Raw genomic sequence first — 14,575 nt, 5'->3', positions numbered from 1 at the left:
TGGGTGGGTAGATGAATGGAAGGATGGATGCATGGAAAGATGGATGAGTGGGTGGGTAGATGGAGGGAAGGATGGGTGCATGGAAAGATGGATAGGTGGGTGGGTGGATGGATGGGTGGATGGGTGGATGGATGGCTGGATGGAAAGATGGATACGTGGATGGGAGGGTGGAAGGGTAGAAGAATGGAAGAGTAGATGAGTGGATGGGTGAATGGATGGAAGGAAGACAACGAAAGGGTAGAGGGAAGAAAGGAAGGGAAGGAAGAAGGGAAGGAGGGAAGGGTTACCGGATGGATGGATGGATGGATGGATGGATGGATGGATGGATGGATGGTTGGATAGATGGATGGATGGGTGAATGAAGAGATATGTGCCATGACTTGGAGCTGTTGGAGAGGAGATCCGCTTGGCTGAAAGAGGTCACTGAAAGCCTTGTGTACACCACAGGCAGCCTGTGATGTCTTCTGTGTGGGAGATGATGTCAACATTGAAAAGGCCAACAATTCCCTCATCAGCAATGATCGCAGCTGGAAGAGAAACAAGTTCCGCCTCACCTTTGTGGCCGAAGCTCCAGAACTCACACAAGGTACCTCCCACCACCCTTCCAGGGAGGTATTCGTGACAATGGGGGAAAGGCAGGTGATCTCACCTCCAGAAGGTGCTTAGAGAAGATGGGCTTCATTGCTTTGATCTCCCTTTAGTGCAGTCCTACCAAAATGAATACTTTGCTGCTCTCCCACACTCAGTAAAACAAGTGCTGGTAAATGTTTCCCTCTCTCTCTCTCTAGTAATGTACTGTGTTCTTCCAAACCATCCTCTTCTCAACTTAACTCAACTATATTTTCTTTTTGTTCTGCACTACCCACAACCCCCCCACCCATCCCAACCAATGCCTGCCTCATCTCCTCTCTTCTGTCTCTCATTCTACTCCAGAGAGCAGTGGAAGTGTCAGTAGAGGGTGAATACAATGCTGCAGAGTGTTTGTTTGTATTAATATTCTGAGACAAGATCTCATTATGTTTCCCAGGCTGGTCTTGAACCCCTGGCCTCAAGTGATCCTCCCACCTCAGCCTCCTAAGTAGTTGGGATTATGGGCGTGAGCCACGTTGCCCCACCTGGGGAGTTTTTAATGGAACATTCAACCCCTTCTCAGGAAGACTGTTGTTTTTCTCCCCACAGGTCTATCCAATGTCCACAAAAAGCGAGTCTCAGCTGCCCGGCTCCTTAGCCGTCAAAACCTCCAGAGTCCTAAATCCAGGTAGGAACATCTTGGTTCACTGGGTTACCTACGTCTTCTCCCAAATACCACCCATGATGAAGGACAAGCCCTGTGGACTCCAAGGACTGGCTGTTCTCCAATCATTGCAAAGTGCCATAGAGACCCCCTTGCTGCTTTATAGTGTCTGGGGTTCCTGCTTTCCTTTTGCCTAGCTCCAACCTGAAGGAGTGGGAAAAGGAGATGGCACTGGTCTCATGAAAAGAGGAAAGAAAAGGGTTTTCTGAGTGATTGTTAACAATAGACCACACCCCTGTAGATTCGCCACATGTTCGTTGTACCACAGCATCTTAGCTGGAAATCACTTAGTCCAAGTATTTCCTATTATGGATAATTTTTTTTAATGGAGTGCTAACAAGTGGCTACCCACACTCTGCTTAAATTTCTTTGGGTTGATGGGAGGTTCATTACCTCACAAAGCAGCCCACTCTGTGTTTTGAAGTCCTAAGTGTTAGAAATTAGCTTAATATCCAATATAACCAATATCTTTTTATCTAATGTAACCAAAGCATGTCTTCCTAGTACTTTATTTTAAACCCAGTTTTACTCTCTGTGACACCTAAAATAAGTTTATTTCTTTCCAAATGAAAGACCTGGAAATAGCCAACAACATTGACCAATCTCCTGTGGGGCCTGATTCCTTCAAGTCATTCTTCCTAAGAGATGGTTTCCCAAGCCTCTGGCTTTAGTAAAAGGACACACTCTGTCCTGCTGGAAATGTCACTCTCACCTGGTCACAGTGCAGTGGAGAGCATGTGATCACTGCCAAATGTGCTGAGGTTATTATTGCCATCACCAATTTGAACAGGACGCGCTGATGCTGCCTGAGATCGCAGGCGCGGTTCTGATGGCCGTTCTGCTCTTCCATTAAAAGCGGTCGCTGCTGTTCTTAGACATCACGTCTTCTCAAAATGATCACACCAGGTCTGCTCATCTCTCTACTTGTATAAATAATTTTTCTAGCACTAATGAAAGTCTTTGCATAGATCCCTGTTGAATGGAATCTTTTTCACTTTGTAGTTACAGCAGAAGATCTTTTCAAGTCTTGATTCTTTGCACAGCATAGTTCACTGTGCTGTGCTTGGTTCACCGGGTTACCCACCTCTGCTCCCAGGTGCCACCCACAGTAAAGGACAAGCTCTTGTTGATTCCAAGGACTGGCTGTTTTCCAATCATTGCAAAGTGCCATAGAGACCCCCTTGCTGCTCTGGGAACAGAGGTGGGTAACCCGATGAACCAAGCACATTGCAGTGAGCTATGCTGCGCAAAGAATCAAGACTTGAAAAGATCTTCTGCTGTAACTACAAAGTGAAAAACATTCCATTCAATGGGAACCAATGCAAAGACCTTCATTAGTGCTAGAAAAATTACTTGGCCAGGCACGGTGGCTCACACCTGTAACCCCAGCACTTTGGGAGGCCAAGGCGGGTGGATCACGAGGTCAGGAGTTCGAGACCAGCCTGACCAACATGGTGAAACCCCGTCTGTACTAAAAATACAAAAATTAGCCAGGCGTGGTTGTGGGGGCCTATAATCCCAGCTACTCAGGAGGCTGAGGCAGGCGAATCGCTGGAACCCAGGAGGCGGAGGCTGCAGTGAGCCAAGATTGCACCACTGTAATCCAGCCTGGGCGACAGTGAGACTCTGTCTCAAAAAAAAGAAAAAAGAAAAAGAAAAATTACTTATACAAGGAGAGAGATGGATGGACAGAGCCGGTTTGATCAATTTGAGATGTGATGTCTAAGAGTAGGCTCTTGAGTTGAGCAGTCCTGGGTTCTAATCCCAGCTCTGCCACACACTAGCTGTGCGGCCTTGGCCAAGTCATTTAGGTGGTCTGAGTCCCTGTCTCCTTACCTACAGAATGGGAATGATAGCTCTGAAGATTGCTAATGTTTTTCTAGAGCTTTCTGTGTTCCAAGCACTGTGCTGAGTCCTCTGTCCAGGATCTTTTATAATTCTAACCAGCCTGGGAAGTAGGCACTCTTATCATACACATTTTAAATAGGAACAATGACAGCTAGAAAATACAAGTGACTTTCTCAAGGTCACACCGACCCGGTTATCTGACGCCAAAGTCAGTGTGCCAAATGGCTACACAGATGGCCTCATCAGCATTGCAAGGCTGCTGAGTATTAAAAATAAGCTACATAAAGCAACTAGCATATCATAGAGTCCCATCCGTATTCCTTATCCATCCCTGCTTCATGTCACCTGCAAATTTAGTGTGTGTGCTTTCTATGTAATCCTCCAAACCTTTGATAAAAGTGATCAACACAGCAGAGCCCCAGGGCTCTCATATTCTCTCTTAGATTCTCAAACATTAAAGAAATGGAGTGGGAAATTAATCTCTGAATAATTAGTTAAGTGCAATTCAGAGCATAATGGTCCCTGATACAGAGAGGGGCTCCATATTTGAAATATATTTCTCACTACTTATTTTGGTCCTATGGGAAGGGATGATTTAAGTAGCATTGTATGAGAAGGCCTAATAATCTACTGGAAATTTCTTTCAGCAACAAACTATGAAAGACCAGCTTACAGAATTTACTCCAAAAGCCATAGTACATAAGTAGTAAGGAAACTTACAAATGTTTTGATACTAAGTGGAACCAAAAGTCCCAAAATCAGCCCCCACCCCCACCAATCCAGAGGAGGCACCTGACTCTAAGCTACGAGTCTAAAAGTGACTAGCAAGAGAATATTCCAAACAAGGTTAGAACTGGAGTGTAGAATTAAAATCAGTTATGAATTAGCACAAAAAGGACCCAGTCACACCTCCGTGTTTATCTCTTAAAAAGTATGTTCTGTATTTTCAAGCTTAAAGTGCTTTAAAAGCACTACCTATTTTCAAGCTTAATACCATTTCCAGCTTCATAAGGCTTATAAAAAAAAAAAAAAAGAAGAAGGAAAAGGATAATTGAGTGGAAAAGCATGACTCTCCTGTTTTTCTCCCGCCTGAGGCTGAAGTTGGGCTGTCTGGCCCAAAAGGCCACAACCAAGATATCACTAATCCCCCTGTGAGAGACCATTAATTGCAGACAAAGTGCTTATGAGGAAGTAGGCAGCCTTTTGAGGGTGATCCTTGAAAATCTAAAGAGAAAAGTGACCGCAGTCACCATCACAGCCTGGAAATAAATTTTCTAATGCACGTACAACAATTAGCAAACGACACAGAAGAGAGAACATAATGGATCGCTAATGTGTGGGGTGTAGACACTAAGTTCTAGAAGTCAGGAGCAAGAGGGGAATGCAGGACTTGAGATGAACCTCTTAAGGGAGGGTGGGCTTTAGAAAGGCAGGAGAGAGGAGGGAGGTCCAGAAAGAAAGAACAGCAGAAGTCAAGGTCAGCACCGGGATGTCTGGGAGAATGGCAGACATTACAGTGGAGAGTTCTTGATGGGGAGAATGCTTCAGTCTCATCCCCCCTCAAGTAAAATTTCTTCTCTCCAGCCTTCCCCATCTCAACAGAGGACATCAACTTTTGGCTTCAGCCAAAACTTCCAGTGTCATCCTCACTCCTCTCTCTCCCTCGCCTGGGTCATGCAGTCTCTTAGCAGATGCCCTTGGCATTGTCTTTCAACTACATCTCAGACCCACCACTTTGAGCAAAGCCATAGGCATCTCTGGTCTGAGTGACTGGAATAGCCACCCAACTTGTCTCTTGGTTTCTAAGCTTGTCTCTAAAAACATCATTTTCCGAAGAGCAGACGGAAGAATCTTTCCTTTTTTTCTTTCCTTTATTTTATGTATTTATTTATTTGAGGTTAAAAGTGGAAGTTTAATAGGTGAAAGGAAGGGCCGGGTGCAGTGGCTCACAGCTGTAATCCCAGCACTTTGGGAGGCCGAGGCAGGCGGATCATGAGGTCAGGAGTTTGAGACCAGTCTGGCCAGCATGGTGAAACCCTGTCTCTACTAAAAATACAAAAATTAGGTGAGCGTGGTGGTAGGTGCCTGTAATCTCAGCTACTCAGGAAGCTGAGGCAGGAGAATCACTTGAACCTGGGAGGTGGAGGTTGCAGTGAGCCAAAATTGCACCACTGCCCTCCAGCCTGGGCAATAGAGTGAGACTCTGTCTCAAAAAAAGAAAAGAAAAGAAAAGAAAAGAAACAATAGCTCTCTGCTGCACAGAGGGGTCCTGGAGAAATGGGTTGCCAGATCCACGGTGAAATGCAGGGGTGTTTATAGATGCCTGGTGAGGAGGCAGTGTTTGATTTACATAGGACGCAAAATATTGGTTGGACCAGGCGTCCCATTTGCATAGGGCGCGAAAAACTGGTTAGGACTAGGTGTCCTACTTGTATAGGGTGTGAATTTCTGGCCACCCCCACCCTAATCTTTTACTATGCAAGTGGGTCCTCAGACAGAGGCATCTTTTAAAACCATAAATTGAAGCCTGTCACTCCCCAGCTTCACAGCCCCTGATGGTCTCCTGCTGGACTTCAGGAAACCTCCAAACTCCTTGCCATGACAGGTCATCATGAGGCTCTTGTGATCTGGCCACTACCACCCTCCAAACAAACACTCCAGCCTTCTTTCCCTTCCTTGAACATGCCACCTTTTCTCTGCCTCTGGGCCTTTGCACGTGCTCTTCCCCATCCCTGGAATGCTGTGCCTGCAGGTCTTTGCACGTCTCTGCTTAAGTGTCAAATCGCCAGAGAGGTCTCCCTGACCGTCCTGTCTGACATAGCCTGCTCCCCTCAACCCATCGCCACCCACTCATCCACATCACCAACCCCACCTGAGATCCTTTAAGTGACTTCTCAATGAGAATAGGGCACTTTGCTGTCCTTCCCCTCTCTCACCAGTGCCTAGAACAGTGCCTGACACATGATGTACAGGTGTGGAATGAATGAACCTTGTTAACTTGAGCAGTTCACAGGTGACAATATTTACTCTTTTCACTGAAGAATGCACATTTTCTGTTTTTTTTCCATTTAATGCTGGACATTAGCAAATTATTCTTTCATCTGCAAACCTATCATTGAGCCACCGCCAAGCATGTGTGTATATGTGATGCTTCTGGATGTGGCTAGACATAAGTCACACAGAGGGGACACTCGGGGGGAGAAGGGAATAGGGCCCAAATGGCTGCTGCTGTTCCATTGCCTCTTCCCTTTCTCCCTGTACTTCTCATATGGCCCATAAGTGTCCCAAGCTTGAAGAAAAAATAAAAATAGGCTAGGCGTGGTGGCTCACACCTGTAATCCCAGCACTTTGGGAGGTTGAGGCGGGTGGATCATCTGAAATCAGGAGTTTGAGACCAGCCTGGCCATCATGGTTAAACCCTGTCTCTGCTAAAAGTACAAAAACTAGCCGGGCATGGTGGCGGGCTACTGTAATCCCAGCTACTCGGGAGGCTGAGGCAGGAGAATCTCTTGAACCCAGGAGGTGGACTGCACTCCAGCCTGGGCAACACAGAGAGACTCCATCTCAAAAATAAAAATAAAAATAATAATGAAATGTTAAAAATTCTCCACTTACAAAGCTCAGCAGAACTGAGATTTAAGACAATTGGTTTCTGAGCCAGTGCTATCGCCCAGAGGGTCGGCTTCCCAGCAAAGCATCAAAGACCAGTCCACCAAGGTGCCCTGGGGCCCCACAGCCATTCTGCCAGGGTTCTCAGCAAGCGGCATGCAGAGTCAGTCCCCTTGGTTAAACTCCCAGCAGGGCCAGAGCCTGGGCCCACCTTGTATTCTAGCCCACCTGCCAGCCACGTTCCCATGCCTGCTCCTTGTCTGCACGGCCACCCTCTGCCTCGTTCAAGAGGACTTTGGGGGAGGTGGCTGTGCTCATGAGCTAGCTCAGCAAGTTTGGGTCCTCTGCATTTCTATTTTGTACAAATCGTGATGATCTGGGAAGAAAGCGGGAATTGATTTGCGGGCCTTTCAAAGGCTTCCTTTGGGTAGACTTAGGAGGCTCCCAAATTAGAAACCCCACAGCGCCCCCTGCTGGCCCCGGCTTCTGCGAGTTCCTTCTTGCAGCTCTCTGGAGGTGTTGTCTTTTTGCTCCCCAGGAACCAAAGACTGGTGTGAGCTCTGAGAAGGCTCAGTCGTGCAAGTTCCCAGACAGGGCAAGATCTGCCCATGGAGGGCCAGTGGGACTCCAGACTCTAATACTGCCATTCACAATTATGGTCGCTAAGTTCCCCACTATGCTAAGGGCGGGGATGCCTTGCTTCAAGAAAATACTTGACACCCTTTCCTCCCCCAAAATAATGTGCCCGCTCAACTCTTTTTAATAATGGTGGCTATTTGTAGCACAAAAGGTTCTCGGTTGAGCCAAAAACTCCTTTAAATAGCGAGTCCCATTGGGCTATTCAAGTGTTGATTTACATACCATAGAGAATATAGAAACTTCATGTTGAATATCAAGCGTCTCTAGCCACTGAAAATTAATTGGCAATGAAGAAAAAGCAGATCTGAAAAAGCAATCGTAGCTCAAAGGGTGCAAAGGATTTGATTTCTCAAAGTGTAATCGATCCTCGAGTTTGCAGGTGTTGGGTGAAATGCAGTATATCTGTACGGAAATACAGATATGGGGTTTGTTTGTTTTTTGGGTTGGGGTGGGAGGATGTAGTCTCGCTCTGTTGCCCAGGCTGGAATGCAGTGGTGCAGTTTCTGCTCATTGCAACCTCCACCTCCTGGGTTCAAGCGATTCTCCCGCCTCAGCCTCCCAAGTAGCTGGGATTACAGGCACATGCCACAATGCCTAGCTAATTTTTGTGTTTTTAGTAGAGACGGGGTTTTGTCATGTTGGCCGGGCTGGTCTCAAACTCCTGACCTCAGGTGATCTGTGTACCTCCACCTCCCAAAGTGCTGGGATTACAGGCGTGAGCCACCGTGCCCAGCCTGTACTGAAACTTTTTAAAGGACCAGAATAATCACATTCTGAGAGTTTATTATTGAAAGCTGTTGGATTAGCACAGGCCTCTTGAACTTGAAACACAAAAATCAATGCAGAAAGGTTATAACCCGGTGGCATCAATGAGTTTCCTTCTGTGTTTTCTTTTTACATCTCTCAATTTTGTAATATTGATGAATTTATGCATAGGAGGAACCCAAGCTTAAAGCCAAGTCTTTTTCTTTTACCATAACAATACGAGGAACCCTGGTTGCCAAAGGGGGTGGGGCTTGGAATTCCTAGGAGATATAGAATTTCACAGATTGGGGATACCACAGCCTATGGTCCCAGTGAAGTGCTAGACACTGAGAGAACCCCTATTAGTACTGAGAATGGGGTGCTAGAATCCAAAAGAAGGGAGTTAAGAAGGAGAGAATGAGTAGTTATGCCCAATACTGCTTCCAGATCCAGATGAACCCTAGGAACCAGCCACTGGATTTGCAGTGAGGAGTTCACTGGTGACCTTGATAAAAGCCTCAGTGTAGAATGATGGCTGAGCATTGTGGCCCTTACTTGTAATCCTAGCACTTTGGAAGGCCGAGGTGGGAAGATTGCTTCAGCTCACAAGTTTGAGACCAGCCTGGGCCACATAGGGAAATTCCATCTGTACAAAAAATTCCAAAATTACCCAGGCATGACGGTGCCTGCCTATAGTCCCAGCTACTTGGGAGGCTGAGGTGGGAGGATCATTGAGCTTGGGAGATAGAGGCTGCAGTGAGCCGTGATCGCACCACTGCACTCCAGCCAGGGTGACAGAGCAAAACCCTATCTCACCATAATAATAATAATAATAATAGAATGATGGGGGCATAGGCTTGGTTAGCACGGGCCCCAACAAGAATGGAAGGAGGAGAATTGCAGCCAACAAGGACAGACAGAAGAGCAAAAAAAGGAGGAAGTAGCTGCTGGCCCTTGTCCTATGATTCCTCTGCAATTTCCTGCAGTCGGTCAACTATCTTCGTGCGTCTCCACACCAACGGGAACCAGGAGCTGCAGTACCAGCCTGGGGACCACCTGGGTGTCTTCCCTGGCAACCACGAGGACCTCGTGAATGCCCTGATCGAGCGGCTGGAGGACGCGCCCCCTGTCAACCAGATGGTGAAAGTGGAACTGCTGGAGGAGCGGAACACGGCTTTAGGTAACATTCCCGGGGACCCTTCCCTGCTCTAGGGAGCTGCAGAGGCAGTGGGTGTCTGGGGAAGAAGATACCCTTTCTTCCCAATCACCAGTCCAGGCAGGAGAGTGGGTCTCTGTTGCTAACAGCCTATGAGACTAAAGATTTCCCCCTTTCTCATGACTGATCAACCTTGGCCCAACCAGCTGAGCAAATAAATGCACATAGTGCCAGGCCATTGATGGCTCACCATTGAGAGAAGGGGGCTGCTACCTTCCTTCATTGACTAGACACGGACTTTAGCAGTAGCCATTCTTTTCACTTTCCATCCTCACCACTAGCCCTCAGGAAAATCTCTAGTACCCCATTGTCCACCAAGTAAATAACAGCTGAAGTCTGATCCTGCCTCCTCTTAGAATCAAAAGGTACTATAGGAAGCTCGATGGCCAACTAGGGATTGAGCCCACGTTTTTTACCTCATTAGGTCAAGTTCTCACCTGCTTAAGTGTCCATCCTTGACATTCATATTGAAGAACTTTCAAAGGCAAATGGGTCTCAGTGCTTCATCCAGGAGCACAGGTGGGCTCAGGAGTCAGGTACAAGGAACTGCAGTGAGCTTACCTGGCAGACCAATACAGGACTGTCACTTTTACAAAAGAGCTAGGATGTAAAGTCAGGATAGAATGTGAAGTAGCATGTAGTCAAAGCCCTGCTGAAAACCTCTCAGGAAGGCACTACTTTAGAGAGACATACCCTCTTTTTTTTTTTTTTTTTTTTTGAGACAGAGTTTTGCTCTTGTTGCCCAGGCTGGAGTGCAGTGGCGCAATCTTGGCTCACCACAACCTCCACCTCCCAGATTCAAGCGATTCTCCTGCCTTAGCCTCCTGAGTAGCTGGGATTACAGGCGCGTGCCACCACACCCAGCTAATTTTTTGTATTTTTAGTAGAGACAGGGTTTCATCATGTTGGCCAGGCTGGTCTCAAACTCCTGATCTCAGGTAATCCACCCGCCTTGGCCTCCCAAAGTGCTGGGATTACAGGCATGAGCCACCGCACCCGGCTGAGACATACCCTCTCTTAATAAATCCTGACTGAGTGAGGTGGCTGACGCCTGTAATCCCAATACTTTGGGAGGCTGAAGCGGGCAGATTACTTGAGCCCAGGAGTTCGAGACCAGCCTGGGCAACATGGCAAAACTGCATCTCTACAAAAAAATACAAAAATTAGCCAGGCATCAGGCCGGGCATGGTTGCTCACTCCTGTAATCCCAGCACTTTGGGAGGCCGAGGCAGGTGGATCACCTGAGGTCAGGAGTTTGAGAGCAGCCTGGCCAACATGGTGAAATGCCATCTCTACTAAAAATACAAAAAATTAGCCAGGCATGGTGGCACATGCCTGTAATCCCAGCTACTCAGGAGGCTGAGGCAGGAGAATCGCTTGAACCCAGGAGGCAGAGGTTGCAGTGAGCCAAGATCACACCATTGCACTCCAGCCTGGGCAGCAAAAGCGAAACTCCATCTCAAAAAAAAAAAAAAAAAAAAGTAGTGAGGCATGATGGCACACGTCTGTAGTCCCAGCTACTCAGGAGCATGAGATGGGAGGATCACTTGAGCCCGGGAGTTCAAGGCTACAGTGAGTTGTGATCGCACCACTGCACTCGCCTGGGCAACAGAGTGAGACCCTGTCTCAAAAAAATAAATAAATAAAATAAAAATAAAAATAAATCCAACCCAGACAGTACTTCCTCTGTGTTGAAATAGAGCTTTTTATTTGGGATTGAACCCCTGATGGAGAAGAGGCTTATATTTAGGGATGTATTGGATGAAGAGTATATAGAGGGGGTACAATATGGTAGTCAGAACAACGTCTGAAGCCACACTGCCTGACTTCACGCTTATGAGCTGTGTGATCTCGGGCAAATTTCTTAACCTCTCTATGCTTCTATTTTTCTCAGCAGGGAGAAGAATAACACTGTCTTGGATTGTTGTGATGATTAAATGAGCTAATATAAAATACTAATAATAGTACTCGGCATATAGAATGTGTTAGTGTTTATAATGACAACACTAACATCCCATTCAGGGGGTGAGGGGCTGATACCATGCAAAGACACATGGGGCCGAAATAGGCTTATCTCTGTCACACACAGCTGGGGGCTCATTGTATAGAATGCCAGTGGACTATGTCATGCTATTTTAGTATTTTTCTCCTCTCTTCATGTATTTTTCTTAATTTTTGGATTCATTTGCCTAATTTGGGATTTGCTTCTTGCACACATGAAATCCCCTGGATTCTGGGCATGGAAGGTGGAGAGCTAGAAGGTTGCTTGGCTCTGGAGCCACCCTCCTCTCCTGGCCCCATCCTCTGCTCCAGGAGCAGACCTGAAACACCGACTTGGACTCAAGCCCTCCCACACCCACCTGTCACCTGCCTTGTACCTCCACAGGTGTCATCAGTAACTGGACAGACGAGCTCCGCCTCCCGCCCTGCACCATCTTCCAGGCCTTCAAGTACTACCTGGACATCACCACGCCACCAACGCCCCTGCAGCTGCAGCAGTTTGCCTCCCTAGCTACCAGCGAGAAGGAGAAGCAGCGTCTGCTGGTCCTCAGCAAGGTGTGTCCCCAGGCTTCGCACAACCCTAGGGGGCGCATTTCACCTCCTCGTCATTAAAGAGTTGAAAACTGTTATTACCAGGCTTCCAGCAGATGGAAGTCTTGAGCCAAGGGGGCCATTATTTGCTGTAGATTGCCATATTGGCTGGTCCAACGTGGCTGGTCTTCCACCAGTTCTAAGGCCTGGCAGAGCAAGAGTGACTCCCTTGAATCAACAGTTCCCTGGCTACAACAGAAATTGCTATTCTAACTCTTTCTGTCTTCTTCTGGAACCTTGAGCTTCCATTAGTGCCATCTTAGCCCATGCTTAGGAGAAAAAGAAACAGGATCTCACCGTGCCTTGGTTTAAAGATAAGGTTTTTTCTTGTTTTTTGTTTTTTTAATTTTTATTTTTATGGGTACTTGGTTGGTAGGTATATATATTATGGGGTACATGTGATGTTTTGATACAGGCATACAATGTGTAATAATCACATCAGGGCAAATGGGGTATTCATCCCCTCAAGCATTCATCATTTCTTTGTGTTGGGAACATTCCAATTCCACTCTTTTAGTTATTTTTAAATATACAATAAATTGTTGTTGACTACAGTCACCTTGTCTAGATCTAGGAAATACTAGATCTTATTCTTTTTTTTTTTTTTTTTTTTTTTTTTTTCTGAGACAGAGTCTCACTCTCTAGCCCAGGCTGGAGTGCCATGGTGCAATCTCGGTTCACTGCAACCTCCATTTCCCCGGGCTCAAAGGATTCTCGTGCCTCAGCCTCCCGAGCAGCTGGAATTACAGGTGCCTTCCACCATGGCCAGCTAATTTTTGTAGTTTTTTCTTTAGTAGAGATGGAGTTTCACCATCAAACCCCGATCTCAGGTGATCCACCCACCTCGGCCTCCCAAAAGTGCTGGGATTACAGGCATGAGCCACTGCACCCGGCCTAGATCTTATTCATTCTATGTGACTGTATTTTTGTACCCATGAACCATCTCCACTTTCCCCCACTCCTCCCCACTACCCTTCCCTGCATCTGGTAGCCCTCCTTCTACTCTCCATCTTCATGACTTTATTTGCTTCTAGTTTTTAGCTCCCACAAATGAATGAGAACGTGCAAAATTTGTCTTACTGTGCCTGGCTTCCTTCACTTAACTCGATGTCCTCCAGTTCCATCCATGTGGCTGCAAATGATGAGCTTTTGCCAATGCAGAGGAGCTGCAGGGGGGACTATTAGAGATCAGAGGTCTCTGATTGTAAAATGAACCAAACGTAGCCTCTACCACCTTGCTTAGAAACCCTGGGATCACCTGCCCCAGCCCACTGCAAAGCCTTGCTCAATAAAAATTCTACCCAGGAGAACCACCCACGCTGCTCCCAATGGGGGCTCCTTCCCAGTGAGCAAGCCCCCAGCACAGGATGGCTTAGCTTTCTTCTGCCGTCCAGGAGAGGGGATTGAATGGTGGGCAGCAAGGAAGAGGCTAATTAGCGAGTGCATAGTATTTAGAAATATGAAAATAAATAGCAGAAGGAACACTTAAAGGGCTGTAAGTAGTTACCTCCGAGGAGTTGGAAGCAGATGGCAGAGGTAGAACAGGAGACCATTATTTTTAATCATAAGCTTTACAAAGTTATTTAACTTTTTAGACTATCTGCAAGTATAATTTTGATTTAAAACTTTTAATTAATGGGGGAGGGTGGCTAATAGGAAGAAGGATCATAGATTGTACTGTTGGTACCTTATTAGATTGCACTGTTTTTATCTTATTTAAAGCAGAATTTGGGCACAGTGGCTCATGCCTGTTATCCCAGCACTCTGGGAGGCAGAGATGGGAAGATTGCTTGAGGCCAGGAGTTTGGAACCAACCCGGGCAACAGAGACCCCATCTCTACAAAAAAATTAAATTAGCTGGGCGTCATGGCACATGCCTGTAGTCCCAGCTCCTCAGGAGGCTAAGGTGGGAGGATCACTTGAGCCCAGGAGTTCGAGGCTGTGGTGAATCACGATCTTGCAACTGTACTCCAGCCTGGATGAAAGAGCAAGACCCCATCTCTATAAGTAAATAAATAAATAAAGCAAGACCCCATCTCTATAAATAAATAGGCCGGGCACAGTGGCTCACGCCTGTGATCCCAGCACTTTGGGAGGCCAAGGCAGGCGGATCACCTGAGGTCAGGCGTTCGGGCCCAGCCTAGCCAACATGGTGAAACCCCGTCTCTACTAAAAATGCAAAAATTAGCTTGGTGTGGTGGTGGGCACCTGTAATTCCAGCTACTCGGGAGGCTGAGGTAGGAGACTTGCTTGAACCCAGGAGACAGAGGTTGCAGTGAGCTGAGATCATGCCACTGCACTCCAGCCTGGGTGACAGAGCGAGAATCTGTCTCTAGATAGATAGATAGATAGATAGATAGATAGATAGATAGATAGAAGAATTTGATATAACCCATATGTATTAGTTCATTTCTTCCAAAAAGTGCAGACTTCAAGACAGGATTAAATGAGAAAGGATTTTTATTAGGGGAAACACCTGTGTGACAGAAAATGGAAAGGGATCAGATAAGGCTGGGAGAACCATCAGACCTCAAAACAAATCTAACCCCAACCAAAGGAAAAGGAAGAAAGGTTGGATGGGAACGTTCTAGATAGCAGTGCAGTTTAAGGAAGGCCCAGCAAGGTCCTTGAGT

At 46.7% G+C, this 14,575-nt stretch overlaps 1 protein-coding gene across 3 annotated transcripts in view; it reads left to right on the top strand.

The window, feature by feature from the left end:
• Positions 1-14,575, top strand: part of NOS1 (nitric oxide synthase 1) — a 151,039-nt gene that overhangs the window by 118,057 nt on the left and 18,407 nt on the right. For all 3 annotated transcript variants that reach the window (XM_009426346.5, XM_016924328.4, XM_063785030.1), the window contains 4 exons: positions 448-586; positions 1,180-1,258; positions 9,121-9,314; positions 11,737-11,906. In XM_009426346.5, coding sequence (XP_009424621.2) covers positions 448-586; positions 1,180-1,258; positions 9,121-9,314; positions 11,737-11,906 — 582 coding nt within the window. The remainder of the gene's footprint in view (positions 1-447; positions 587-1,179; positions 1,259-9,120; positions 9,315-11,736; positions 11,907-14,575) is intronic.

Source organism: Pan troglodytes, chromosome 10, assembly GCF_028858775.2.
Source record: "Pan troglodytes isolate AG18354 chromosome 10, NHGRI_mPanTro3-v2.0_pri, whole genome shotgun sequence".
Taxonomy (NCBI): domain Eukaryota; kingdom Metazoa; phylum Chordata; class Mammalia; order Primates; family Hominidae; genus Pan; species Pan troglodytes.
The sequence above is the reverse complement of the archived record's forward strand: the minus strand, read 5'-3'. Positions and strand labels throughout refer to the sequence as shown.